Source organism: Poecilia mexicana, unplaced genomic scaffold (genome assembly GCF_051168715.1).
Source record: "Poecilia mexicana isolate PSO_F unplaced genomic scaffold, ASM5116871v1 scaffold_14, whole genome shotgun sequence".
NCBI classification, from domain to species: Eukaryota; Metazoa; Chordata; class Actinopteri; order Cyprinodontiformes; family Poeciliidae; genus Poecilia; species Poecilia mexicana.
Genome location: NW_028263383.1, coordinates 14,194,250 through 14,220,875, shown reverse-complemented (window position 1 = coordinate 14,220,875; position 26,626 = coordinate 14,194,250). Strand labels below are relative to the sequence as shown.

Sequence of the window (26,626 nt, the reverse complement as noted above, 5' to 3'; positions counted from 1 at the left end):
AGAGACCACCCGCGGAGGGTATATATATATATATATATATATATATATATATATATATATATATATATATATATATATATATATATAAACCATCGTGGAAACAGCATCATCCTCTTAGTCTTCCTGAATGTATTGTTCATGACTTTCTTTAAGACAGAAAAAAACACATAATCAGATCTACACAATATAATTCACATCCCTATTTCCTAAACATATTCATACATGAAACTGGAAACGTGTTAAAAGATTCCCCTTCAGTATAAATGGTGGTCTTGATTAGACCAGCATTAGCTCCACATTGTGTGTTTGATTGCTAAGCCTGACCAAATTAATGATTTACTGCCTTTGCAGCTTGGAACCATAAAATAATTAAGAATTTAGATAATTAATTGCTTGAGGTAAGGCAATTAATATCTTAATGAATGATACACCTAATTTGTATGTAATTAGTTATTTGTATGTTTATTTCCCATTTAAATTAATTAAGGACATCTGGAAATAATTTGTCAGCCAATGTGATAATTTATTAGAATGTGGCCCTTATGATCTGAGCCCCTGTCATGTCACCTGATCTACTGAGTTCAGAGTGCTGCATCTTTGGTAATCCAAGGCTTACTGATAAAGTTTTCTGGTACATTACATTTTCCAGCAGTAACACTTGTGCATAAAAGCAGAACTAGCTACTCAAAACACAAAGTTAAAGTTGAATGTTTGAAGAAATACTATTTCTAGTGTTCTTGGCTGGACTTTAGCAAGGGCCTAATTTATTTTTTGCATTGTTTTTTTTTGTGTGTAAATAATTACAGAACTGTAGTTAGATTGCCACCTTCCTAAAATATATATATATATTTTGCCTGGGCAGAAAGAGGTTGAGATATTTGCCAAATCCACTTTTGGCAAAAAAAAAAAAAAATAATAAATGACATAGGCCATTTTTTAGGAAGGTGACAATATGGAAAACAAAGAAACTCCAGTAACACTTTATTTGAAGGGGGTTGAATAAGACTGTCATGACACTGTCATAAACATGACATAACACCTGTCATGAACATGAATAAGCCTTCATGAATATTTATGACTGTTGTCATAAAGCGTCATTCGGTAAATTATGACACCTTTAATACAAAGTTGACATTATTCAAAATGTCTTTGTTAGGACAACTTGACATTAACCAAGAAATCATTACTGGTATAAATTTGTTATAAAAGTATTACTGATTGCACTTTAAAAATTAGGTAACTTTATGTTATTAAAGGTAAAGTTTAAACAGTAATGATTTCCTGGTTAATGTCAAGTTGTCATAACAAAGACATTTTGAATAATGTCAACTTTGTATTAAAGGTGTCATAATTTACCGAATGACGCTTTATGACAACAGTCATAAATATTCATGAAGGCTTATTCATGTTTATGACAGGTGTTATGTCATGTTTATGACAGTGTCATGACAGTCTTATTCACCCCCTTTCAAATAAAGTGTTACCGAAACTCCTATGGGTATGGTACAAACAAACCCCCCCCGGCTGAACCCCAGAGGCTTACACCATCCTAAGCCCAACCTTGCTGGAGTGCTGAATTTATGGCTTCAGATGGAATCTTGAATGATCTGTAAGTGTTAGTCGAAACACAGCACCGAAATCAACGCTTGACAATTTGTAAGATATGTAAGAAAAAAACTTTATTTGTGACTTCTTAACAAAACACATTACCATATTGATGAAATCATAAGAACCACTATTATCACCTTAACAATGATTAGCAGGTGTACAAAAAAGTCATGAACAGATCTGTACGGACACAGTTGACCGGTTTGAGCCAGTCACAGCTCCCGCACCCAGCGACTGAGGAACATTCACTATACACAAGCAGAGAATACATCAATTTTATCGTTATTTTTTGCAACATTTTATGTTTTTATATACATTTTTTTGAAAAACTTTTTTCACTTTTTTTATTTTTTTTACTGAGCAACAGACAGATATGCAGGATGAGTAAATGGTCCTATTTCACATCGGTGTTTGTTTGATCGTTACAAAGCTCAACACAAGTTTAAGGATAGATTTTCTTAGCTATGAAAATCGTACGGGTAAAAACATAAAAAACAAAAAAAAAGAAAAAAAAAAAGGCCTTTCATAATATAACAAAACAGCATCATGTATATCTAGTAGATTGAAGTTGTTTTCAGCGGGATAAAAATGTGATTCTTTTAGGTTTTTCCACAATTTACTGTTTGCAATAGAGTGACTTTATGAATTGGATGTATGTTTACTCGGATGGATGGATGGATGGATGCGAGACTTTCAACATGGGTGTATTTTCTAGTATCGGATCTATATGTATTCCAATACACATTGGAGAAGAAAAGAAAAAAAAACATATCTATGTATATATAGTATCTATATAGAATCTGTTTCCTTTGCTTACAACATGCAAACAGCCACTTGGTGATCTGACAGCACAGAAGTACGTCTGCAGAAAGTCGCAGAGGGGGCAGGAATCGGGGAGAATGGGAGGGATCGGGCCGTATAGCAGCACCTACGTACATACCCCAATGGTGATTGGCAATACGATGGTCTAAAGAAAGGAACACTGAGGTGAAATTTTCCGGCGCTTTTTAATCATTTTTTGTCCTGATGCCTACTGCTTCGAACAGTCTTGCCAACAGTGGTTCACATTTCACCGTTCAAGTTTGGTACTTGACATGGCACTTCCGGGCAACCTTGTTTCAGCAAAAAGCAATAAAGCAATAATAACAACAGTAGGAATAATAGCAGAATTTCTTTCTTTTTTTTTTTTTTTTTTTTAACATGACCACCAATGACTGCACAACAAAACAGTTTCACCCCCAGTTAGTTTGAACCCCCTCCCCCAACTCCCAGCCCCATCTCTAATTGAATCAAAACCTTAGTCCGTTTCCATTAGCGACGAACTGTGCTTCACCCTCTTTGTAAGTGATTTGAGTCGACCCAAGTTGATCGGCTCTTACCGAGGAACTCCAACGTCTTTGCTCGCACAAAAGTAGCCCAGTGATTTTGCTTTCCGTTGCTACTGGACCGAGGCGTTTTGCTCCCCTCCGTCTCCTCTTTTTGGCCTCTCCATCACATCCAGAAGAGCATAATCTGAGGTCCTGCTAACCCGTCAGGCGTCTTCACTATGCCAAGCTCAGGAACCCGTGCAAGAGGCAACAGAGCTGCCAACAACGAACAGTCAGAAGGTGAGAGTCGCCAGCAGACCGCCCAAGCTCGCTTTGAGCTGACGCCGAACCCAAGGGAAGGGAAGGGGCGGTAAATGCGAGTGTGTTGCGTTGTATTCCTGCGTCGCTATGTGTGGCTATATGAATATACACAAATGTTATACGCTGTTACAACTGCACAGTTCACTGAAGGAGGACGACTCGAAAGAGGCCAAACCGTGTAGATCTGAGGAGTCGCGGGAGGAAACAGGCAGCGGGGGCAAGCAAATCCTACAAGCACTGAAGCAGTCGAGGCAGTGGTGCAGAACTTGAAGAACAACTACTTAACATTCAAAGACAGAAGCGGAGGGATCGGGGCTTGAACGGAAATGAAGCGACAAGCAACCTTTCTGCTTCTGAGCCGTATAATACACTCTTTTATTAAGCACTGGCCTTCAGTTCTTTAGCTTCCGGGAAGTAGTGTGGGTTCTTGGTTTGAGCTTGGTTTTTCTTTTATGTGTCCTGTTTGGTAGACAGTGTTTGTTGTTTTTTTTTTCTATGTGTGAGGCAAGATGAGTCTGAATTTTAGTTTGAGTGGGTGTATTATTAAGACCATATTGAGCCTTGCCATGTTTTAAGAGGAAAGTTTGGAGGCCGTCCACATCGACTGCATGTAGGTTCCCTAGTTATTTCCAATTCCCGCTTGACAAGCAATAATACCACAACAATCTGATTCAGCGTTACCCTATGGAACAACTATATAATTAGGCAAGCAATAAAGCAAGTGCAAATGATACATAATCACACAACTGCACTCACGAACAGTAAAGTAGCATTTTTTCCCTTTTTTGTTTGCAAACAGCACATTTTCGCATTAGCAATTTAGCAAAAACCCTTAGGTGTGCGTTTCTATGTTTCTGTCCATTTTCTACAGATTATCTTTCACCGTCGACCAGCTGAAGGTCAGCATTTTGTTTATTTTTCCAAAATATTATTGTTTTGACAATTAGCTTAAGATGCTGTGTTTAAGCCAAAAATAATAATAATAAAAAAATAATTAGTTTGAAATGCTGGCTCTGAAGTATCTCGTCTATTTTTTAAATTTGTTAAAAATACAACAGGGGCAAAATGTTTATGTAACAAAACGTGAAAAACGCTCAACTCCTTTAGCAAAAAATTCACCTGAAATAAATTTCAGTCTTAATGCCACCAGGGTGGCATATGGTTCTTATTAGTGACAATCGATGCCTATCCCACTCATTCCATAATGTATTGGGAGCACTGTGCTGCCACCTAGGGGTTGGAGGTATACTCATTAATCCCTGATGTTATTCATTTTCAGACTATAGTTCATTTAGCATAAGCTTGAAAGGGGAAAAAAATATTTTTATTAACTGTAAATAAATTTAAGGCAGTAAACCCACAAGCTCTGCTCACTTCTGGGAGTTTTGAGACTAAGCACGTCTAACAGTCCAAAGAAGAAAAGACATAAATAAAGCAAATAGGATAAAAATCACAGCAGCTTTGGGAAATTGTTAGCAAAGAATAATTGGCAGAGAATGGACAAAAACAGTTCTGTTATCTTTTAACCATTATACTATTTCCCCATCAGTCTAGTCGCATATATCTGTTTCAACAATTACCATAGCAACATATTGCTATTGCTGACAAAATACTCATAAAACTAACTCTGTACAATCAATTTCAATAACTTACTAATTCCAAATGAACTAGGAGTTATGAAGCCCCTTGCTTATAAACTAACCTGGGGACAAACTCGCGGGACAGCTACTGCGACCCGATGCAGGTCTTCAGCCCGTCCAATGTGCTGTTCCATTAAGACACAGCTCTGTCAAAGCGTGCTCCAGCTACTCTCATCCACCTCGTTCTCTCAAAGGTGCTTATCTCATGAAAGATACATAGGAAATAGTAGAACTTTTTGCTTTTTATTCTTTCCTTTTTTTTTTTTACAAAAGACTTCATGTTCTGAATTCCTATAAGCCCTCTGTAATACTGAAGGCAAAAGCTTCAACTTCAATCGTTTTGTTAGTTTCCGTTTGGCTTTTGCTTCACGTTGGCTTGGCAAGAAATAAGAGCGCCGGAGACGTTGACATCAGCTGCTTCAGCTGACAGTGGTCGGATACAAATGGAGCGCCATCTACGGCGCATTTCTGTTGTCAAATGTACAAAGCAGATAGCGGCTTGGGGGGAGTGGATGGTAAATCACAGGAAGGCTACGCTAACGAATAAATTGGTTTTCGTTTCAATTTGGTCCAGCCTTTTGGATTAGGAGTATTTGTTGTTCGGTTAACGCGAGAGCCAAGGCCGATCAAACGAGCCTTTGGCCACTGTACAAGGTCTATGCAAACATGGCACAAGGGAGACCCCTTGGTTATATTGTGCATTTGGTTTATTTTTCTGGCTCTGAAACTGGTACGGTAGATTAACTGGGTAGCTCTGCTTTTTGGTCACCTCCTTCTCCTCTAATCATCCCCGCTGTCATCCTTCCCCTTATCCTTCTTGTCCTTCTTGTCTTTCTTCTTCTTCTTCTTCTTCTTGGCCTCGTCCTTCTTGCCGAAGCTTATGAAGTCGCCCTTGTCGTCCACAGGGCCCGGGTCATGGCGGATGGAGATGATGGCTGGAGATCCGGGGATGATGAAGGCCTCTGGTGGAATCTCTCCAGGTTTCAGAGGCTGAGGAGGGATGTAGCCTTGTCCAGCGCCGTATCGGAAGTGCCAGCTGTTGCTGTTGACTCCAGCCCCCACCGGAGGAGAGAGCTCCCCACCGCCCTCTCCATCTAAAAAAAAACAACAAACAAACAAACAAACAAAACAAAAAAACGTAATAAAAATGAAAGATGTTAAATGTGAGTAAGCATTTGAATTGCCTGTTTTATCAATGAAATCTGCTGGACATCTGTGTGTGAAAGTTCATGAAACATGTCACCACAATAAATACGATGCCTTAGTGTCCAGCTAATGGGCAGAAAATTCAGAAAAAACGCAAACCATATCCTAAAATTAAACGATAAAATCCCATTTGTCATATAATAAACTACAATTAGAAAACCAAACTTGTTTCCCCCCACACACACACACACTTTAAGCTAGCCTTGAGAGAGTTGTTGTGACAACTGTCTCAAAGAATGACCTTCTGAGTAATTAGTTAATATTTTATGATTTTCAAGTTCTTTTTGACAAGCTACAAATTCCAGTGATTTAAGACTAAGTGTTTTGAACAGTGACACTGTGTTAGCAACTGTTAGCGAGTGCTGAATTAAGAGAAATGTGGTTTGCCCAGAAGTAGCTGAAATGTGCGCTGAGTTAGCTTCCACCTACAGTATATTCTGAATCCTTGCTTTACTCCGTCTGTGTCTTGTGAGCTAGGGCTATTATTTTTAGAGGCCTTAGAGGCTGTTCTGTTTTGGTTAGTAGGAAGGGCAGATAATAATCTTATTAAATTCTGGCAGCACAATATTTCTTGTGAAAGTGGGAAAAACACTTTCAAGTTACTGTTATGGTCAAAGGTAATATTTATGGCTCCTGCATGTGAAGGTGAGTGCTTTAAGCTTGGCACCCTTTATCAATATTTTAGAAACAAGAAGTAGTTTTTGAGTTTTTGTCTGGATTTATTACCGAGTCAGATAATAAAGGCTGCACAAACTGGTTAACACCACTTGGCTACTTACGTCATTTTTGTTTGTATGGCTGCATACCTATAGCTGATTAGTTATTATTTAATAGATTATTTAAAACTTGGTATCTTTTGAAACCTGTATTTTCTAGAAAAAAAATGGACTAATAGTTTACCCCCAAAATACTGTAGAAATTTTTTTTCTCAATCTCATGAATGAAATATTGTCTATTTTCTTGTGCTGGGACGTATAATCATACTTCAAGATAATCATTGTTAAAACAGAGGCAGCTGGTTGAAAATCAATGTAAGCTAAGATCTGATGACGTATCTTCATCATATTCAAGTTATTCTTTAAGATTTGTCTGATTTTAACCAGATTTTTGTCCTTGAAGAAACAAGAAAAAAAAAAAAAAAAATAAAAATAACTAACTAAAACAAATAATCATCCAGCTTGAAAACTGTTTGATTTGTCAGTGTGATATTTTGAAGCATTTTCAACTTTCAGACTCAAGAAGCAGAAATGTCTCACCTCCCACATTCCATTCTTTTAGCTTCTTAAAAAAAATACCCAAATTAACCACATAGTTTCTTTTAACAACTTAGTGCTTTTGTCACAATCACAGGAAATAAAGCAGGTGCAGAGTTGAGAGTTAAAGTTGTACTTAAAAACAAAATACTAATAGTAATAAATTAAAACGGACACATGTACATGCTCCCTCCTGGCGGTCAGTCTTTGCCCTAAGTGGACGAGTTCATGTATTTTGAGATCGTGTTCATGAAGCTGGACCAGGTGTGAAGATTTTACTGGAACTTCAGCTCTTTGGAAGAGTTCATCGAGTTCACGGCGCCCTCTCACCTCAATAGAAACAACACTTTATCCATTTATAAGCTTGAAGCAAAATCACACGGCACACAGTCTTACAATATTAATAACTCATCATATTTAGGTCGAGTCTATCTAAAAACAAAGTGCTCTGTGGTGGCTATCAGCACACAACTTCGTCTGGTGAAATAGGGCTGCACTATTTGAGTTTCTTAAATCTGACAACTAGTTGTTTCTATGTTTGAGAGGTCTACTTTAAATGAATAAAAAAAGCTCTATACTGCCTTATATTTGGTAACTGCATTTTGTCCTTAAGATACTTAGACTAACCATGCATGAATAGAATATTGTTAACCAGAATACAGTTTTGTAAGATACATTTTGTGATATATGAAACATCAAAGACACATTTTAAAACACTTTTTTTGGGGGGGGGGGTTTATGACGGCCTTGGAATCGGCTCTGTTTAATTTATTTACTAAGTTTTACTACTTGAACTACAGTTTGTTATTAGAAGTCACAGCAGTGAGTGATTATTTTTAGAACTGCAATTTGGCCCAGATGACCAAAAGCAAGGTAAGGCAAGGTAATAACCAAGAGAGCTTTTTAATGTGCCAGCATGATTGGTTTTTGTGTTTAGATGATGCCAGCTACATAATCCCACCACGTAGGAGGCCAGTGACAGGGATTCACAGCCTCTAATGCAAAAAAAGAAACGAACCCAGCTGGCAAGCCCAGAAAAAAAAAAAATCCTATTTTGAAGGAAACAAATAATAATAATAAAATATACCTGTTGGAGTCAAAAGGTCAGAGTGAAATGCAAAGGGGTTATTAGATAAGATGAAAAGAGAGAGAACTCATGAGAGCGAGGCAGTCAGGAGGGATGGGGGTGGGAGGGTTTTGCAGACATGGTGCTCTCAGGCCCACACCAGTTCCCTCAGCGCTGACCTACTTTCAGTCTGGATTTTTATTTAGATCAAACATGAGCCATTGCAAAAAGCTTCTTTTTTTTTTTTTTTTTTTTTTTTTTTTGTTCCTTTGTAGGCTATTTATGACATTGCTGGAGTGCTGAAATTGTTTTTAGCCACCGTCCCTCCAGGACAAACACTATTTAAAAAAAGAAAATCTGCTACGTCCGTGTGCATGTCCTCGCATTAAATCGCCTCAGCAACAGGAGGAATATCACGCGCTGGCTACAAAAAGAGCGGACGATACGGACACGATTGCACAAGTCAATAGATTGCCCTGCGTAACTGCCACGTTTAGCCATTCAATGAAGAGCTGGGCGCGTCACAGCGAGACCTGTGGCAAGATATTGAGCCACAACTCACTGCAAATTGATTATATCGCCCCCTAAAATGCAATGATGGAAGCAATTGATGTTTCCAGATTAAGAGAGGGAAGAGTTATTGTTTGATGCAGCGACGTAGCATTGTGGCTGCACCGCAAGGACGAAAAAGAGACAACAAATTTATATTTCAAGGCATTAAATTAATTGCAAGAAAATGAGAAGACATAAAAAACATTAATTTATATGTACCGGTTAATTTTTAAATCACATTTGTCTTGTGTTTTTGCAATTCCCGTTACTTACAAGTAAAAATAAGCATGTTAACTGGCCAGTGTGATTGAGGTAATTTGATGGATCAACCATTTCATGTCTCATGTCATTATAAGCAGACTCATCGCCGTAATGCCTTAATGACGTCTGTTTCTGAGGATTATGAAATTTGAGAGCATGGTCTGTTCGTCTGCACTTAATCTGGGCATTAAACCCAGCAAAACACAGCGGCGTTTGGAAGTCCTATTTAAATGGCATCCATGGTGAGCGGGAACAGATTACATCTGTGGCTGACCACAAACATTATTAAAATAAACATCAGATTACGATCTGCAAAATACCAGAAGGCAATTGGAATTTAAAAAGAAAAAGATATGTGTAGAGTTGGGCTGCTTACATATAATAATGAAGCAATACTGAAGTTAGTGCAAGCTAGGTTTTGAAAACTGCTAACATTTCCCACTTTACAGTTCATAAGGTATAGTAGGCCACTGCAGGTTTGCTATGTGAGCAGATAGCTTGACTAACTAATGAGCTAAAGTCAGCTTGTTATACTTAATCTTGAATTACAATATGCAGAGCAGAAAAAGAAAAAAAAAAATTATAATTCTGCAGGATAAGCAGTTGAAAACAACTGGCAGCTCCCACTCTCAAGTGAACGAAGGTATCGTATTAGCGTTTACTTCTCTGTAATAGTGCCAAATATTACGACCTGTGAAAAGTCTGTCACTGGAGCTGCAGTATGCTTTTTATAGTTAAGCTTACACGTTGGAGCCCAATAGTCAATTAACTAAACAATTTTCCTCTCTGAAACTACTAATATTGATGAAACATATAAATGTTTTATGCAATTTACAGTTAGCTTTTGGTTACACTAGAGTAGATTTTCTTGGCTTAAATCTTTTCTGGTGTCATGGGGATTATTCATTAACACGAGGATATAATTTACAATAGATAAAAATGAGAGTAGTGCATTTGGGTGGACAATTATACATAGGTTGTCACCCACAAAGTACACTTGGTGAAAATGTGTAAACACTGTTCAAGCACATTTGTCTTTTATTATAGTAGCACACTAAAAAATGTAGACCAAAAAAGAAGGTTGGCGGCACGGTATTTTGCTACTCATTGGTACTAATTTGTAGATCTTATTCTTATTTGTAGAGGTTTCAAAGAGTTGTAATCAACTTAAAAGTAAGCCTCCCTCACATTTATCTCAACAGCTCCAATAATTGAGTCACCAGTGAAAAACAAAACACAGAAATCACAAGGATCAAAGGGTCTCTTTTAGACATTTATCTAAACTTGCAAATGCAGTGAGTGGACAGGTGGCAGGTCAAAAGCACTCTCTAACAAAGAAAAGTACTTATTTTATATAAAATTCCTCATAACACATGCGAAGGATGGTTTTCTGTTTCTGCAAAAAACCCCAAAGATAGAACGAACGCCTCTTTATCTCGAAAACCCTTCGTCTCACTACACGAAAAGAACTTATGAACTCCACGTACCATGAAGGTTTCGATATGCATGTTCCTCTTCAATATGTCAAGTTATTCTGAAACCAATTTCAAGTTATTCTGAAAACGAAAACCACTTTATTTCTAAATATACCCGAGTAAAATTTTGGCTTTTAAACAGATCATGCTCCTGCCATAATGAATTCGTTTATTGTAAGGATTAGTAGACGTCTTGATCAGGTTTGACAGTAAATGTGAGCAGAGCCACATGAGCAGCTGTGATTTAATAAGACATGGGAAAGCAAAAAGGAAAAAAACAAAAAATTCAAGGCAAAAAAAATAAAAAATAAAATATAGAAACAAGCTTCGGTTTGGCAAACTCCATTTTATGTGCAGGATTCTGACATTTCCCCCCCACATGTGGGTCTTGGCACAGGCAAGATATTAATCCTTAAACCGATCCTTTGGGGAACGTTTGTCATCAGCCAGGTAGGATTTTGCTGGATTGCCAGGGTGGAAGGGATAACCATTAAGCTGGAAAATAAGGTTGTCACCAAAGACGCTCTATCAAGAGCATATTTCATGATAGATTATAACCAGATGGCACTTTTCTGTGCTGAATTTTGATCCATCGACACAGACGCCAGAAATGAAATTTAAAATGGGTTCAGCTAAGTTAGCTGCTTTGTGCTGGAACAACACTGGATAACCTATTGATGTTTTTGCCCTTTTCTACGCTTCAACACGTAAATAGTCAGGATAAAAAAAAATTAAATAAATAATAATAGTCAAGTTAAGAAGGTCATATATAAGACTGGATGTTTTCTGTAGATTTTCTTGTCTTGATATGAATTCGTTTGTGACCATTTTGTCTTTGTAATATAATTTATTTGTTGGCTCAGTACATTGAGCACAGTATATTCAATCGGTACATGAATATTATAATATGGTTTTAATTACACATTTTTGAAAATTGAGTCGGTAAGCAACATATTTCATTAAATTGAGGTAAATAAGTTTTCACTCTTTCCTACTCCTTTCCAAACAGAAACGTAGTGGTAAAACAAATTTTGTTGCTCTTGGTTATGTGTGCACGTGTTTTCTCTGTCCTACTGATTGCTTATTTTCTTAAATAAGTCAAATCAAATCTCTTGAAGATCTAATTTTTAAGAGAATCCTTCAAAGACATTCAGAAAGCCAGCTTAACTTTCGCATAGGACCACTTCCTAAAGATTCCAAGAAAGTCCGGCTCCTTGGAAGTGTGCGCTATCAGAAACAGAGGGGTGGTTCGAAATTCTTACACAGCACTGCAGATCTAATCAAGTATTGTTGCAGTACCTTGGGGGACCCCAGAGCTTCTCGGGTTGCCATGACAAATCCTCATCCCGGACATTGTTAATTAGGATACTGATAATAATCAGAGCTATTCCTCTGTGTCCGTGCGTGTGTGTGAGCAGGTCATGGTCCACATTGGTACAATTATCCGTGCTGCTGTCGCTTCTCTGACACATCTCGAAAAATTTCCAGAGATAAGCCTATTTCAGCATATGATGAGCTGAAATAGATTATTGTGTAACTGCTGGTAAGCAGGTCAAGCACACCTCCTTGTGAGGGTTGTTGCCATGACACCGGAGGAGGATGTAAGAAGCCTCATTTCGCCTAACCTGATGTCCTACATATTAAGAAAAAAAAAATTAGGCTACTTTAATTTCAGTCTTGACACAGCTCCGTTTTCAAGTGAATCCCCTCAAGAGGTCACGCATGAACGGGAACGCGCTTCGTACGTATCCGAGGCGAGACAGACCTAAATAAGCCCCGGTTCTCCACAGAGAATCGTCTCAAGTTCCCATTCTTTCCGCCTAATATCACACCGGCTGAGTTTCCTTCCTCGTTCTGTTCCCACTCCTGTCTGCGAAAAAATTCCATCCAGAAATACACCCGGTTGCGATGGAAACTGCCTTCACCCTCTCCCCACTGATGGTGGGTGCGGCTGCTGCAGCAATCTCTCAGTTAGACATTGCGTTGCCAGGCAACAAGTCACATGCCGTTACCTAGCAACAACACCACTGCAGGAACCTGACAATCCTCTTAACCTTTCTCTTCCTCCATCCCCCCGCACCTCGCTTTTTTCTTTTTTCCCCCTCATACGCCTCCTTTGCTCTTTCTCTTTCGAAACTGCTTTTAATGGATCTCTGTCTCTTTCACCCCCGATATTTTTTAAGAGCTCGCCTCTCCCTCTGGCATGAAACAAATGTCTCCCTCATCCGAGCCACGGATCGCTTATGTAAAATATGAATTTAAGGGACGCTGCACTTCGGCGCACAGCGGCACGCTGGACAAGTTCATCATTGCAGAAGATTAACTGTAGATATGATATTGTAGCCGCTACAGAAGACGAAAATGTCACACACACAAAAAAAGTCTGATCCTCTGCTAAAAGTATGTCATTGCCTGAGCTCTAAAAATATCGCCAAATTCAACAAAGCAAGCTGAAATATTATCTACTAAACACAATATTCCATATTCTTAAAAGCACCTATTCTTAGAAAAAACGAACATATATATATATATATATATATATATATATATATATATATATATATATATATATATATATATATATATATATATATATATATATATATATATATATATATATCTGTCATCTGTCACCGACTGTCTTGCTACCCTTCACCTTGAAATCTCCAAGCCTGTTCAAGTTCCTGCAGCCGGACAGAAAATCAATGAATGGAAGCTCAGCTGAAGGGAAGGGAGCACTGCGCAGCGTCGCAACAATTCACAAAACATATTCCAGTCATTTATTTATTTTATTTTTTTTGCCACTTTCAACATCTTGTAGTAGTAGCAGATGGTCTTAGTCATTAGCTCAAAGGCATACGGTTCTGCAAATGATGCAACACTCTGCAGGTCGATTCTGGGGCCAAATGTCTTTCCCTGCAAAAAGGGAAAAAAAAGCAGTTTGGCCTTGTTGTTGCACCAGAGGCAGAGATAAAAGAGGGAAGACGGGCAGCAAAGAAACCAGGCTGGCAATCGAATGCAGGGCGGATTCATCTAGAACTGTTCGGTCTCCTCACGTGAGGCTCCTGCTTTCTCCAGCGTGCCACACAGCGCACCGTAGTTAGTGATTTTTTTTGTAGCAGTCGAGCAGAACCTCGGAGTTGTACTTAAGCTCGGCAGTTCACTTTATTGACCAAGATTGGGAGCTTGTTAGCGCATGCATCCAGACGGTCTATTTTCCCAAGGATCCCACAGGCGAAGCTGCTGCCACCGGACTTAAGGCCGCAGCGCATTTCATGCAAAGCGCTGAAATCGGTACAGCACTCTGTGCAAAGTGTCGTCTGATTGGTCAGAAGTTTGTTGGACGACGACGTTGATATTTCGTTTCAACCGGTCCGCTTCCACTTTCCGACTGATGAAGACTGACGTGCATTTGTACTTTCCTCCACTAAATAACTCCTATAAAACCAAGTCGGGTGAATGGTGAGCTTGGAACAGGATGCGTTGTTATTATTATTATTATTTTATTTATTTGTTTAGCATACTTCATGTTGTCAGACAGGTTCAACATGAATGAATCCACGATTCTACAAGTCAGACTGTAACCAGGTCTGGGTGTGGCCAGAGAACAAAATGGGAAAAGAGGCTTCCAACATTGGTTTGGATAGCTTTTTTTTTTTTGTCTGAACACTTCATCTTTCTTCACAGTTTGTCTGATATTAACATTTGTTTGATCATATGAATCATAGAGCTTACAAAAAAATAAAAAAATTAAAAATGGAGCCAAATACTTTTTTCCACTGGACTGTAAGATGCAGAACCTCACTCCAAAAATCCTCCACCGCTCCTTAAAAGTCGAAATGTATCTTCAATGTTGCAACCGACTCAGAACAAGTGATTTCCAGCTGAAAATAAGTGCATTTGTTAAGCAGCGGCTCACAGTGCCGCCGGCTGCTTTTAAGGGAGGATGCGGTTGTTTATCTGCGTCTCTCCATGAGCACCTTGGGCATTTGGCATCTCACCTAAGATATGCATCAACATCAGCTTGGAGCTCAAGCTGATGCAGACATCCAATCAATAATTCTGTCGAATAACCCGTAAAATCAAAGCAAAGTTTCATCTTCCACATTAGAGCCAATTCACAGCTGAACATATTCCTGTTTAAGGACGTGGTATTGTTTTCTGTTGCAAGTTTCATGGAGCTACTGTTTTTCCCTGCAGTGTTGCCCCAGATAAAGGTTATTAAAGAAGAAGACTGACATTTTGGAGCGTTCACTCATCCATATAAATGCTGAGAGTTAGATAAAAAGAACCGCTCCTTCGTGTGTGTGTGTAATGCTTGATTAGGCTGATAGCTTGGCTTCGAGATCGAAAACTTATCGCGGCAACTCTGGCCATTAATCCAAGAAATTAATAAAACCCAATTTGTAAAGTTTCACGCTTTCTTTACTTACTTGAATCAAATTAGTGATTTTTTTTTTCTTGGATATTTGTCTGCTAAATCTGCAAGATTTTTTTTTTTTTGTTTTTCGTTTTTTTTTTTTTTCTAAATGAAGCATTGCAATATTTTAAATTAAAGATGCGTTTACCTAAACACCTCTTAGAATCTAGGATTCAGGTTGCTGAAATATGTTGAATATATATATATATATATTTGTTCTTTTCTTTTCTCCCATATTTGCAGCAGAGATTACCTCAAGTCAGGTCCTGTTTTACATCGCCTTCTGATTACCGCAGTGCTGCCACTCACCTGCAGCACTGGATACAGTCGGCCAGTTCTGCACCAGCATCCCTTGGGCACCCTGCATCACCGAAGACTCCTCCATGTGGACAGAACTAGAAGACAGATCAAACATCCAAACAATCATTTGGCAAATTTGATTTTTTTTTCTTTTGTGTGTGTGTGTGTTTCTGTAACACACTGATTTTGATCTACATGGGTCTAAAGTAAGTGAACATATTGTAAAAGCGTTACATTTATTTCAGAAATGAATTCAGACAATGAAATTAATTTTCTATACAGACAGATTACATACAGAACGATGTATTCCAAAAGGTAATTGAGAAAACTCAATAGTAATAAGAACATCCCATGATATGGTTAAAAAAGGACTTTAAATATATAAATGTGTGGCTAGGGGAAAAGTAAGATTCATGTGCAGCACTGCACAGTATGTCCACTCGGTTCTTGGTCAGGAATCATTTTTGCATGAGTTACTGCATCAAGGCAGAATGGAAGAGCTCAGCTTGTGGCGTTCAGGAAGTCCAGGTTGTTTATTAGGCTGGTGTCTATTATCGCCCTCTTTAGTGTGAGCCATATACTCTCTATGGTGTTTAGGTTGAGGTCAATGCTGTCTAGTCAGGCACAGTGACATCATGAACATTATACTAGATATTGGTCATTTCAGCACTGTGGACAGGTGCCAAGTCGGGGTGCTGGGAAACCGAATCAGCATTTCCAAAAAGCCAGTCAATAGCAACAAGTTAGGTTGGCCGTTGCCTTCCTGTGTAATGCCGCTTGAAACTAATTTCACTTCCAGCATTATCTGCTTTCTTGGTTTCACTCGGATCGTCTCTGGTCGATCTTTGACCGAGCCAATCGGCGAACGCAAAGAGAAGCTGCGAACTAATGACGTTGATTTTCTGTCAGCCAGCAGTTTAAGCAACGGGAGCGGAGGAAGCGAAGAAAGTCGTTCAGTTGGTGTTCGCCACGCTTCCAAATATTGAATTGACATCAACAGCCACGTCCTTCTAATCGGCACTTCTCCCTCCGCAGTGAGGGACGGTTGTTTACAGCATAGGCAAACGTTAGCAACAGGGTAAAATTTAAAACCTCGACCAAAGTCCACGCCTCCAGGAAACAATCGTTTCTCGCAACAGCCGAGAACCCAGACGCCATGTGAAGCAAATAGTAGGACAAGGGTCTGGTTTTTACCAGAAAGAAGAACGGCATGCTAGACTCCAGACATGATAAAACCTGATAAAACACAGTGAACCATAACAATTAGATGATGTCTCGCCCCCAAATCATCAATGACTGTGGAAAGTTCGTAATAAGCTGAAGTAAACTCTTATTTTATGCCTGTGCAGTCTTCCTCCAGACTCTGGTACCTTAGCTTTTTTTCCCCCACCTAATTTATACTATCACCTCCAAAATGTCTGGCTAGGGAGCGACTCATTCAAGGAATGCAAGTTGTAGTCAGTGTCCTGGCGGCTGGACTGCAGGGATTCACTTTGAACAGTTTGTTTGTTTCAGTAACTCACAAAGTGAAACAAATTAGCTAACTTAATTAACCACAAATTGATTTTTTAAGGCCGTCTTCTAAGCATGATTATTTTCTCTACGCAACGATTCTGATTAGAATATTACATAAAGATGAATAAAAGAGCAATCTATAAATCTGGGCATAACGAAAAGCATGCTTAAGCCTGCTGAAAGATTGTTATTTTCAAAAGATACTTTTAATCTGAAAAACAGGACTCACTGGGATATTCAAATTTTATGAGAAACTGAGTTACTGGTTTTCATCACTCGGCAGCAAACAATCTTTAAAATATTTCACGCTGTGTTTGAATAAACTATATAATACACGACTTGTCTTTGAGTCAAATGAATTACATAAATCAGCTCTTTAATGATATTTTAATTTACTGGGAAATTGTATTTTTGTCAGCTTAGGGTTTTCTTCCCTTCTGGCTCTGCGTTACAGAAAGCTTTTCCTCTGAGTATTTAATGCTTATATTAGCACCCAGTTCCACACATTTCCATAAGAACAGCGGGGTGCACTAATGGAAAGAAGCAGATAAAAGTCAAACCGCTGTTGATGCTTGCTAAAACAGATTTGCTAGGGAGTTTGCGAAAGCTCCAGCGAAAGCACTTAAACTTTTAACTCTGTTCTCGGAACATTTGTTTTTCACTGAGACTGTCCAATATAGAAGTTGAACATTTTCTTTTGACAGCATCAAATAAAAAGTGCATTTATTGATTATCGTATATGCGGCCAGTCTATGTACCAACTGAGTGAGGCCTGCAAAGTGACTGGTCAATATAATTCTTGTATAATTCTGTGTTTTTGGGTTTTGTTTTGTCCTCCACCCGCCCCCAATTTATCGTATTACTATCAGGGCTGACTTTGGGGCTCAAAGCACTAACAATTCTACCGCTGTAAAAATAGAAAAGCATTTTGCACTTCTGAAGAATCAATTTCACTGTTTAACAACAGACTTTCAGTGGGTGGAAATGTCTTAAATAGCTTCCTAAGTTGATGGGCAACGACTTCTCTTCAGTCAGTAGTGATGTCTTTTCTACGTGGCATTGTGTTAATGTACAGTAAAGTGCTTCAGACTAGTTAATTATTGTAAGTCCTGCTTGTACAGAACTGGTCACACTTGCTAGCATCCTCAGCCACTATTGATTTTTTTATAACTTACGGAAAAAGGCAAAGAGTTTCTTGTTTTTTTTTTTAACTCCCCGATTATCTATTTGTTAGACTTTGCTACTGTTTGATAAATAACACCATCTATTTGGTGTTTTCTGCATGCATGAGATGAATAATTTTAGAACCTGATAAAGTGAATGGGTTCTCATAGGTAAAACTCCAACAATAACTTTATGTTAAAATTAAAACAACGTACCTACAGGCACATCACCCAAAGCAGAAATGAAAATGTGTGGGGGGGTTTTGTCTCTCAGATTTATGACACGTACAGTGAAATATTTCAATATTTCCTCGTCATGTTGATGATTATGAATTCCATGCAGAAAGCCGCCCAGGTAACGGTGCAAATCAAATTTTTTTCTTAGAGTTTCTTGTTGAGTACATGTGTTTATTAATTTATCTAAAATGGACAATCAGTACAGCGAGTTATGTAGCTCCAGCTACTACTACTACGTCAAACCTAAACCCATTGTGTGTATATACATTGCTATGTATGCACAAATAAAGTAATTAACCGTATGAAAGTGTTGAATGGATGCATACTGACAGGTGTGACTGTTGGTCAGTAACGTTGGAGCAACCATGCAGAGTGCAGAGTGGCACGTCCGCGCCCGTGTCGGGTTCAAAGGTTAATGCGAGCCAATGTCTGCGCCTGCATACGTTACAAGCGTTGTCATTTGAAGAGATGGCAGCGGCAAATTGCAGAGATGATTTATGTTAATCCATGTCGTGTTTCTGCGGCTCGATGGCAGCGTCCGCGTTCTGATCTCCTGCTCGCCATAAAAAATTAACACTAATAGCCAATTAAGTCGACCTTAGATGGAGCAGATGATGGGACAAGCGAGCGGTAAGCACAGATAGCATGAAATTAGGAGAATTTTGCACAAAGCGTGGGGATGGTGGAAGGGAGACTCATTAGTTCCTGATGTTCCAGCTGTCCTCATTTCCAAATGAAGAAGCTCTTAATTTCATGTTGCTATGGAACTTTAACCATTTTAAAATTCGACTCCGGTTGTTTTAATGTTTTTTTTTTTTTTTTAAGGCTGAACTAGTTTGAGTAAAAAAATTGAGTCAGGAGTCTTTATCCAGTCCTGTTTTAATGCAATTTTAATATTCCGCTTGTTATTGTGTGTGGAATATGTATTTAATTTAGTAATTAGGACTTATGAGAACTTAATAGAAGACATAGTTCACCTAAGTTCAAACTGCCCCCTGAGAGATGCACACATATGCATGGAGGGGAGGCTTTAAAGCAGAAATTGATGCATGTGTGCATCTCATAATCTGAGAAAGGTCATCATCAGCGCATTTTGTCCTTCATGCTTCCTGCGTAAAGGCTGAAAGGGGCGGTGGGAGGGGGAGCGACACTCTGAATGTTGATGACCTATATAGTGCTACACTGCAGAGGAAGATGGTTACTGGATCCACAGTCGGAGCTGCTCAGACTTTTTTCTCTCCATCGGACGAGGACAGAGGTTCAAACAAACTCTGAGGCGTACCCAGAAACGGTTACTGAAAGTGAGGAGGGGCGGGGGGTGGGGGGGCTGAGCAGCAAAATGATGCTGCTGTGCCTTTGTTTCAATTTGAGCAGGAACGTGTCCAAAAAGAATCTAGCTTCAACAGTAGAAAACCCATATTGGTTGGTTAAACCAGGTGAATCAGCAAAAGCAATAAACTATTATTGATAGATTGCTGTGGCACCATGCAGTTACTTATACCACTGAGACACTAAGGCTTATCTGACTTCTAGTTAAATTTTGTGGGAAAACACAATATGCACAACACAACACAATATGAAAATAATGCTCTGACATTGTCTTACTATGCATGTGACACTGTAACATGGAACTCAATCATCAGATAAGACACTCTGCAGCAAAGTTCAACTACGTGAACTTTGCTGCAGAAGTTCAACTCTGTGTCATTCCTACAGAAACCATGCAACTGTAACCCAAATATCACAGCAATAGCCCGATAATAATATTATTTAATATCATGGTTAGTTGGCTGCATTGATGGAGATTCCTTCAGACAGACAGCATGACCTACTTTCTGATTAGTTGGTTGCAATCAAGTAATAAATACAGGACCATTTCGGGGAACTCGTTCCATTCTCAGAAGATCGATTGGTTTTAAAATGTAATAAATGTGCCTGTTTTGATGCAAAGGAACACTGTGAATTCCACACTCCTGATCCCAATACTGAGGCACCGTTCAGAACGGAAGCGAATTAAAAACAATGTGATGTGACAGGCCTGGATAGTCTTTTATTATCTCATTTAGGACTGAGATGACAAGACAGGAAACTCCTTTTGGATGTTTTCTTCTAAAAAAAAAAACAAAAAAAACTTTCAGCTGTCAACGGCCTCGCACCTTTTCATATCTCAATTTCATACCTCTACCTACGTAATGTTAATTTGTTCCTTTCGACTTCCATTTTGTACCTCCATGCAGAGCATTTTGCTCAGTTCATTTTTCTTTGCAGCTTAGTACTGCCATAAATTACAGGGATAGATAGAAAATTTTAAAAATTATGTATAGCTTGATTTAACTATGCATTTTATCTTTCTGAATAGTTTTTGTTCCCTTTACAATGTTATTATTTATTTATTCATTATTTAGGCCAGTTGACTCATAAATTATGAGAGGTTAAGCCCTCTGATCCGACCCTTCAGCTCTAAGCGGCCTTCTGCTGCAGAAATTATTTACACACAGCCACATTTTTATTTTATTTTTTTTTACAATAAACTATAAGCACATTCTGAAAGATTACTTCCATCTATTGGCTACAAAAGTGGGCAAAAAACATTCTCCTGGCGATAATGAATTGCTTTTGACTATGTAGTTAATTTTCCGTGCTTTTGTACAAATACTTTGAGTAATTTCCTACTTCAATTCCCAACAGCTTATCCCCAAATTTAGTACTCTTCAGCAGAGCCAAACACGCTCTGCTCCGCATAGGTCATTTCTGAGTTCATAACTTGATTTATTCAGTCAGTGTTTTAAGTACAAGGGGCCTCTATCATTTAATAATGTGTCTGATGTTCTGTTCCTTACTGGCTTCGCTGCATTACCTCTCCATTCGGCTCTGCTTTGACTTCTTCTGTGGATGCAACGCTGCGTGTTGCTTTTTCAAAAGTAGCTTGTGGTAATAATATAGTGATATTGTTGATACTATCTTTTGCCATTAAGTGTGCTCAGTAAAGTGAGTATTTCATATAGATCAATGTCAGTATTGAACTCTACTGGGTTGTTGCGCTTCATCAACAAATATCCCATGTTATGGTGCCGCCACTTGCACATTTTTGCAATGGTGCCTTCAGTTTGCACACTTTTTTCTGTCACACACAACACTTTGCGTGTTGATCAAAAAGTTTTTTTTTTTTTTTTCATCTGACCAGAGCTTCTTCCTTGACATGTTTGCCTCGTCCCCTAATTGGCTGGTGGCAGACTGGAAACAGCTCTTCTTTCATGTTTGTTAGTTTCACATTAAACAGATTTTCTATAAAGCTTTTTATAATAAGCTACTTTTTATATAAAGTGCGGAAGTATAATTACTTGCCGTGTTAACCGGTTCTTTCACTTGAGCTCTGGATCACTGAAGTTCCTCAAAAGTAACCATGCTCCTGCTGGTTGTTTTCCGTATGCTCACCTGGCCTGGCCTTGATGGCAACCACTTTGTTTGGTTTGAAACCATGTCATGATAAAGCTTTGGATGTTATTTTATAACATAACCAAGCTTTAAACTTTATCCTTGACCTGTCTGCTATGTCCTTGAGACATGTGAAAATGTTCAAGGGGTACCTTAGCAAATTACTCTTTGTGAGCCTTCACTGAAGTAGAACCTGAAGCTAAAAGGACTGCAAATGTTGTTGCATTTATTTTTTGCACTTTACCTCAAAATTGCCAGTTCTGAGATAGGTTCCTGCCTTCTTATTCCTAATAAAGGAATGTAATAATCATCTTTAATGCATCAATCTGGTATCTAAAGACCAATTGTTCTTCAGTACCAAACATTGTATCCTGCATACATTTCTTGCTTTTACATTTACAAACTAGAATCCTTGTCACTATCGCTGAACTTCTTTTGAGACAATGTTCAGAATGCATTCATAAGTTCACTTGCACAAACTATGCACTTGCATAATAATGGGACTATGATAAAAATCTCAAAAAAGACATAACAGCTGAAGAGAACATAAAAAGTTGGAGGGGGTAAAAAAAAATGCTTACCTCTGCACCCCTGCTCTCAAAGACGCAGAGTATCGCCAGTCAGCATTCGGGGCCTTTGGCTGAGAGATCGAGAGAAAGAGGGGAAGAGAAGAGAAGCAAAAAATGGAAAGAACACAGAAAAAGAGAGAGATAGAGAGAGAGACAGGGAGGGTAGAGAGTGAGTTTAATTTGATCTCATACTGCGCACAGGCAGGCTGGGCCATGGCTTCATCAATTATTTACGATGCACATCCCAGGTCAGGATGTGGTAGGAGGCTGCACTTGTGTCCACACACATGCACACGCATTAGCATACATACACGCATATTTTAAACATGTTTGCCACTCAAAGCCAAAATGACAAGCTTTTTTGACAGACCGTTACTTAATCTTGCTCAAACGTGAAAGCTGGAAGGGTTTGGCCGTGTCCCTGAGTGCTCATGTGTTTTATTAGACTGATGTGTGTGTGGGTTTATGTGTAACTCGAGTTAATATGTGATGAAACTGTTCTGAAAGCTGGAAGATCCCAGAAGATGTCCCGTGCAGTTGAGACCAAGAATGGAAGAAACTTTATTGCCAAAACAGTTCAATTCAGCGACATTATTGGGTAATATTCCAATACTGGTTTGCTATGCTTGGCATAGGTGGCATGTAGTTTACGTGTTGGTCAATGAAGGGAATTTATTGGTTCATCTTGCCCATTTAGATCTAATAAACAACTAACTGGTTTTATTACATGAGAATTACAGAAGTGAAAAAGGGCTAAGTGGAAATTTGGGGCAATTTCAACAAATGTCTATCTTACAATCAGTCGGACCAGATATTTTGGTAAAATTAAAATGCTAAAGCCAGTTTTATTAGAAATCTGGTGAATGGATGTGACTCAGCTCAATTCAGATGGAGTCTCTTGTTCAGGGCTCTGCTAAATCTTTTAAATATAATGGATTCTAACATCCCACGTCTGTACAAATCAGGTAAAACTCTATGAAGCGTGATCAGGGTGTTTAACTCTACTACACCATAACTGTGTATTTTACCCTCTGGCAAGCGGTCACACTCAGAAATGGTTGAGACACTAATAAAAGGCAAAACATTGTTGTTTTTTTTCTGAAGGTGTAGATTTTATGTCAACCTCAAAGTCTGAAGCACAAATCTCTGAATCATCAGGAAAAACACTGGTCCCTTGCAAAGCATCAGGAGTGACACTAATTCAGAATGAGTGCTGAGCTCGGCATGGCTGTGTGACTGCACATTACAAAGTGGGAGGTGAATGAAAGCAGTGAAGTCTACGGGGAAGGATCAAATTTGACATAAAGGAATGACATCTTACTGGTGAAGAACACAGACCCATTGAATGTAGTCATACTGCCCTCACAAAACATTTCCTGTTTTCATTGAGCAGCGACATGGAAATGCAGAACACAAACCTAATATGTACAATTACATTTAGTATAATATAAACTGACCCACCTCTGGGCATATCTGAAGTGAGGCGTCAGGCATACTCAGTCTCCTTACAAATCCACTTCCACTAGTGAAGAAACGGTCAGCGCCACTACCCCAGGTGCCGCTGATAGGCCGGCCCGTGTTGTAGAACATGAAGGTGTCGCTGCCAGAGGTGGCGGTCAAGCAGGTCTTGTAGCAGTACGTTTTTGTCAGGGAACCATTCCCACGCACCTCGATGTAATGAGGTTCCACTTTGAGGTCTCTTCGAAGCACAACGTTGTTATTAGGCTGTCCCGGGGCCCCTGCACCTCCTCCCCCACCTGCACTGACACTGCTGCTCCCGCCATCTGGAGGAGGCTTCTGTGACCCACAGCAAGGGGAGCATGAACCTGGCTGTGAGCAGTAGGCATGGCAGCGGACAATGGCGAGCACCACCACAGTGACCAGGAATACAAACGTTGTGGCACTCAAAGCCACAATAAGGTACAGAGTCACATTTGACAGAAACCATGTGGTATGAGGTCGCATGACTTTCTTGGTATCAGGTGCCACTTTCGGTGCCACCTCCATGACTGCCACATTGATGGTGGCCGTAGAGGAGAGAATCGGCTCACCGTGGTCTTTCACCACAACTGTTAGAGCAAAAGAAGTGGAGTTGTCCTCCAGGATCCTTCGAGTGGTCCGGATCTCTCCGGTGTGCTCGTGCACTTTGAAAAGGTCCAGGTCAGTGGCAGTCTCCAGCACGTAGACCAGCCAAGCGTTCGGACCAGCATCTGCATCATATGCCACCACTTTTGTCACTAAGGCACCAGGCTCTGCATTCTTTTGTACCGTCTCTAGGGAGCGTGTCCCATTGCCAGCAGGACTGACTATCAGTGGAGCATGGTCATTCTGATCCATTATATAGATGTAGACGGTAGCAACTCTGCTGAGCGGAGGAATGCCCCCATCCTGGGCTTTGACCTGGAAATGAAACTCTCTCAGTGACTCATAGTCGAAGGCTCGCAGGGCATAAGCCTCCCCTGTATCGGCCTTCACAGACACATATGAGGTGACAGGAATGCCGTGGTTGTTGTCATTGAGCACTGTGTAGGTGATGCGTGCGTTCTCCTTGATGTCTGCATCTTGAGCTTTCACAGTACACAAAGAGGCCCCGTGGGCATTGTTCTCAGTCACATATACTGTGTACGAAGTCTGCTCAAAGCGTGGCGGGTTGTCATTAACGTCTGCCACATCCACCTGTATGGTCTTCTGGGAAGATAAGGGAGGGTTTCCTCCGTCCGTGGCACTCAGAGTGACATTGTAGGCATCAGTGGTCTCGCGGTCCAGGAAGGCTGAGGTAACCAGGGTGTAGTAGTTTCTGAATGACTTGATCTTGAATGGAAGGCCTGCTGGGATCTCTAAGGTCACCTGCTTGTTAGTGCCGGAGTCTCGATCAGTGACACTAATGAGGGCCACTACTGTGTCTGCACGGGCGTCCTCCCTCACGGGGCTCGAGAGAGATGACAGGACTATCTGAGGGACATTGTCATTCACATCCACAACCTCTACAACCACCTTACAGTGGGCTGCAACTGCACCTGGGCCCTTATCCATTGCCTGGATGTACATCTCATAAGAGTTGGTCTCCTCATAGTCGACGTTGCTCCTCACTCTTATTTCACCTGTATTGGTGTCCATGCTGAACATCTGTCTGACTCTCTCTGGAGTGTAGCTGCTGAAAGAGTAATAAACCTCTCCATTTGTGCCTTCATCCAAGTCAGTCGCATTCAGTTTTATCACGAGGGTATCTTTGGGGGAGTTTTCTAACAGTTTCACCTTGTACACCGAGTTGTCGAACACCGGAACGTTGTCGTTTGAGTCCAGGACCCGGATGTTGATTTTGGCCATCCCTGTTTTTTCAGGTATTCCACCATCTACAGCACTTAGAATTAACTGGTGGTAAGGCGTCTGCTCGCGATCAAGGGGCTTTTTGAGCACTAGCTCTATGTGCTTTGTGTTGATTGAAGGTTTGTTTGACACCAGCGCGAAATTCTCGTTTGTGCTGAGCTGATACATGCGGACAGAATTGGACCCAATATCTGGATCTTGAGCGTTTTCAATTGGGTAACGGGAACCTGGCATAGCAGACTCTGTTATTTCCAGTTGATACTCGTCTCTGGGGAACTGCGGTGCATTGTCATTTGCATCCACAATCTCCACCTCGACGTGGTGCACCTCTGTGGGGTTTTCTACCATCACCTCCAGATTAATGAGGCAGGTGCTAGACAAATCACACAGCGCCTCTCTGTCGATCCTGTCATTGACGAGCAGTTTCCCATTTTTGGGATTGACAATCACGTAGCGCTTCCCGCTGTTGGAGGTTAACTTGATTTTTCGGGTGGAGAGCCTTCGAATATCCAGCCCCAAATCGTGCGCCAGATCACCTACCAGAGCTCCGTTTTCCAGTTCTTCTGTGATCGAATACCGCAGCTGTCCAAACCCAAGGCCACAAAATAAGGAAAACAGCACGAAATAATAAAAAGGCACATTCCTCCCTGTCCAGTTGCATGTCCCCGTCACAGCCATGGTAAGCTCACAGGATCCGCAGACGGATTAAACGCACCCTTCCGCCTTTTTTGCTTGCAGTATCTCGCATCCCAGCACCTCATGAAGGTGGGCTAATTGGTCTCCCGGTGAATGAAACAGGAGCGGCTCATCCATCGCGTTGCCCAGCTGAAATCAATGCTCCACGGAGCACCCATATTTTTCCTTTGTCCGTGATGCGTTTTTTTTCCCTTCTCCTCTCTCCAATGCGCGTTGCTGACGGGTGTGTTTCCCAGCCGCTGGAGCTGTGAGACCATCAAGATTGATGAAACATG

General features: G+C 40.0%; 1 protein-coding gene across 1 annotated transcript; it reads right to left on the bottom strand.

Moving 5' to 3' along the window:
• Nucleotides 1-1,653: 1,653 nt before the first annotated feature.
• On the bottom strand, nt 1,654-26,626 carry LOC106904199 (protocadherin alpha-C2-like). Its single transcript, XM_014968403.2, has 4 exons — nt 23,790-26,626; nt 22,341-22,399; nt 15,419-15,504; nt 1,654-5,970 (listed from the first exon to the last, which is right to left on the bottom strand). The coding sequence occupies exons 1-4, from the start codon at nt 26,331-26,333 to the stop codon at nt 5,657-5,659; spliced, it is 3,003 nt and encodes a 1,000-aa protein (XP_014823889.1). The 5' UTR covers nt 26,334-26,626; the 3' UTR covers nt 1,654-5,656.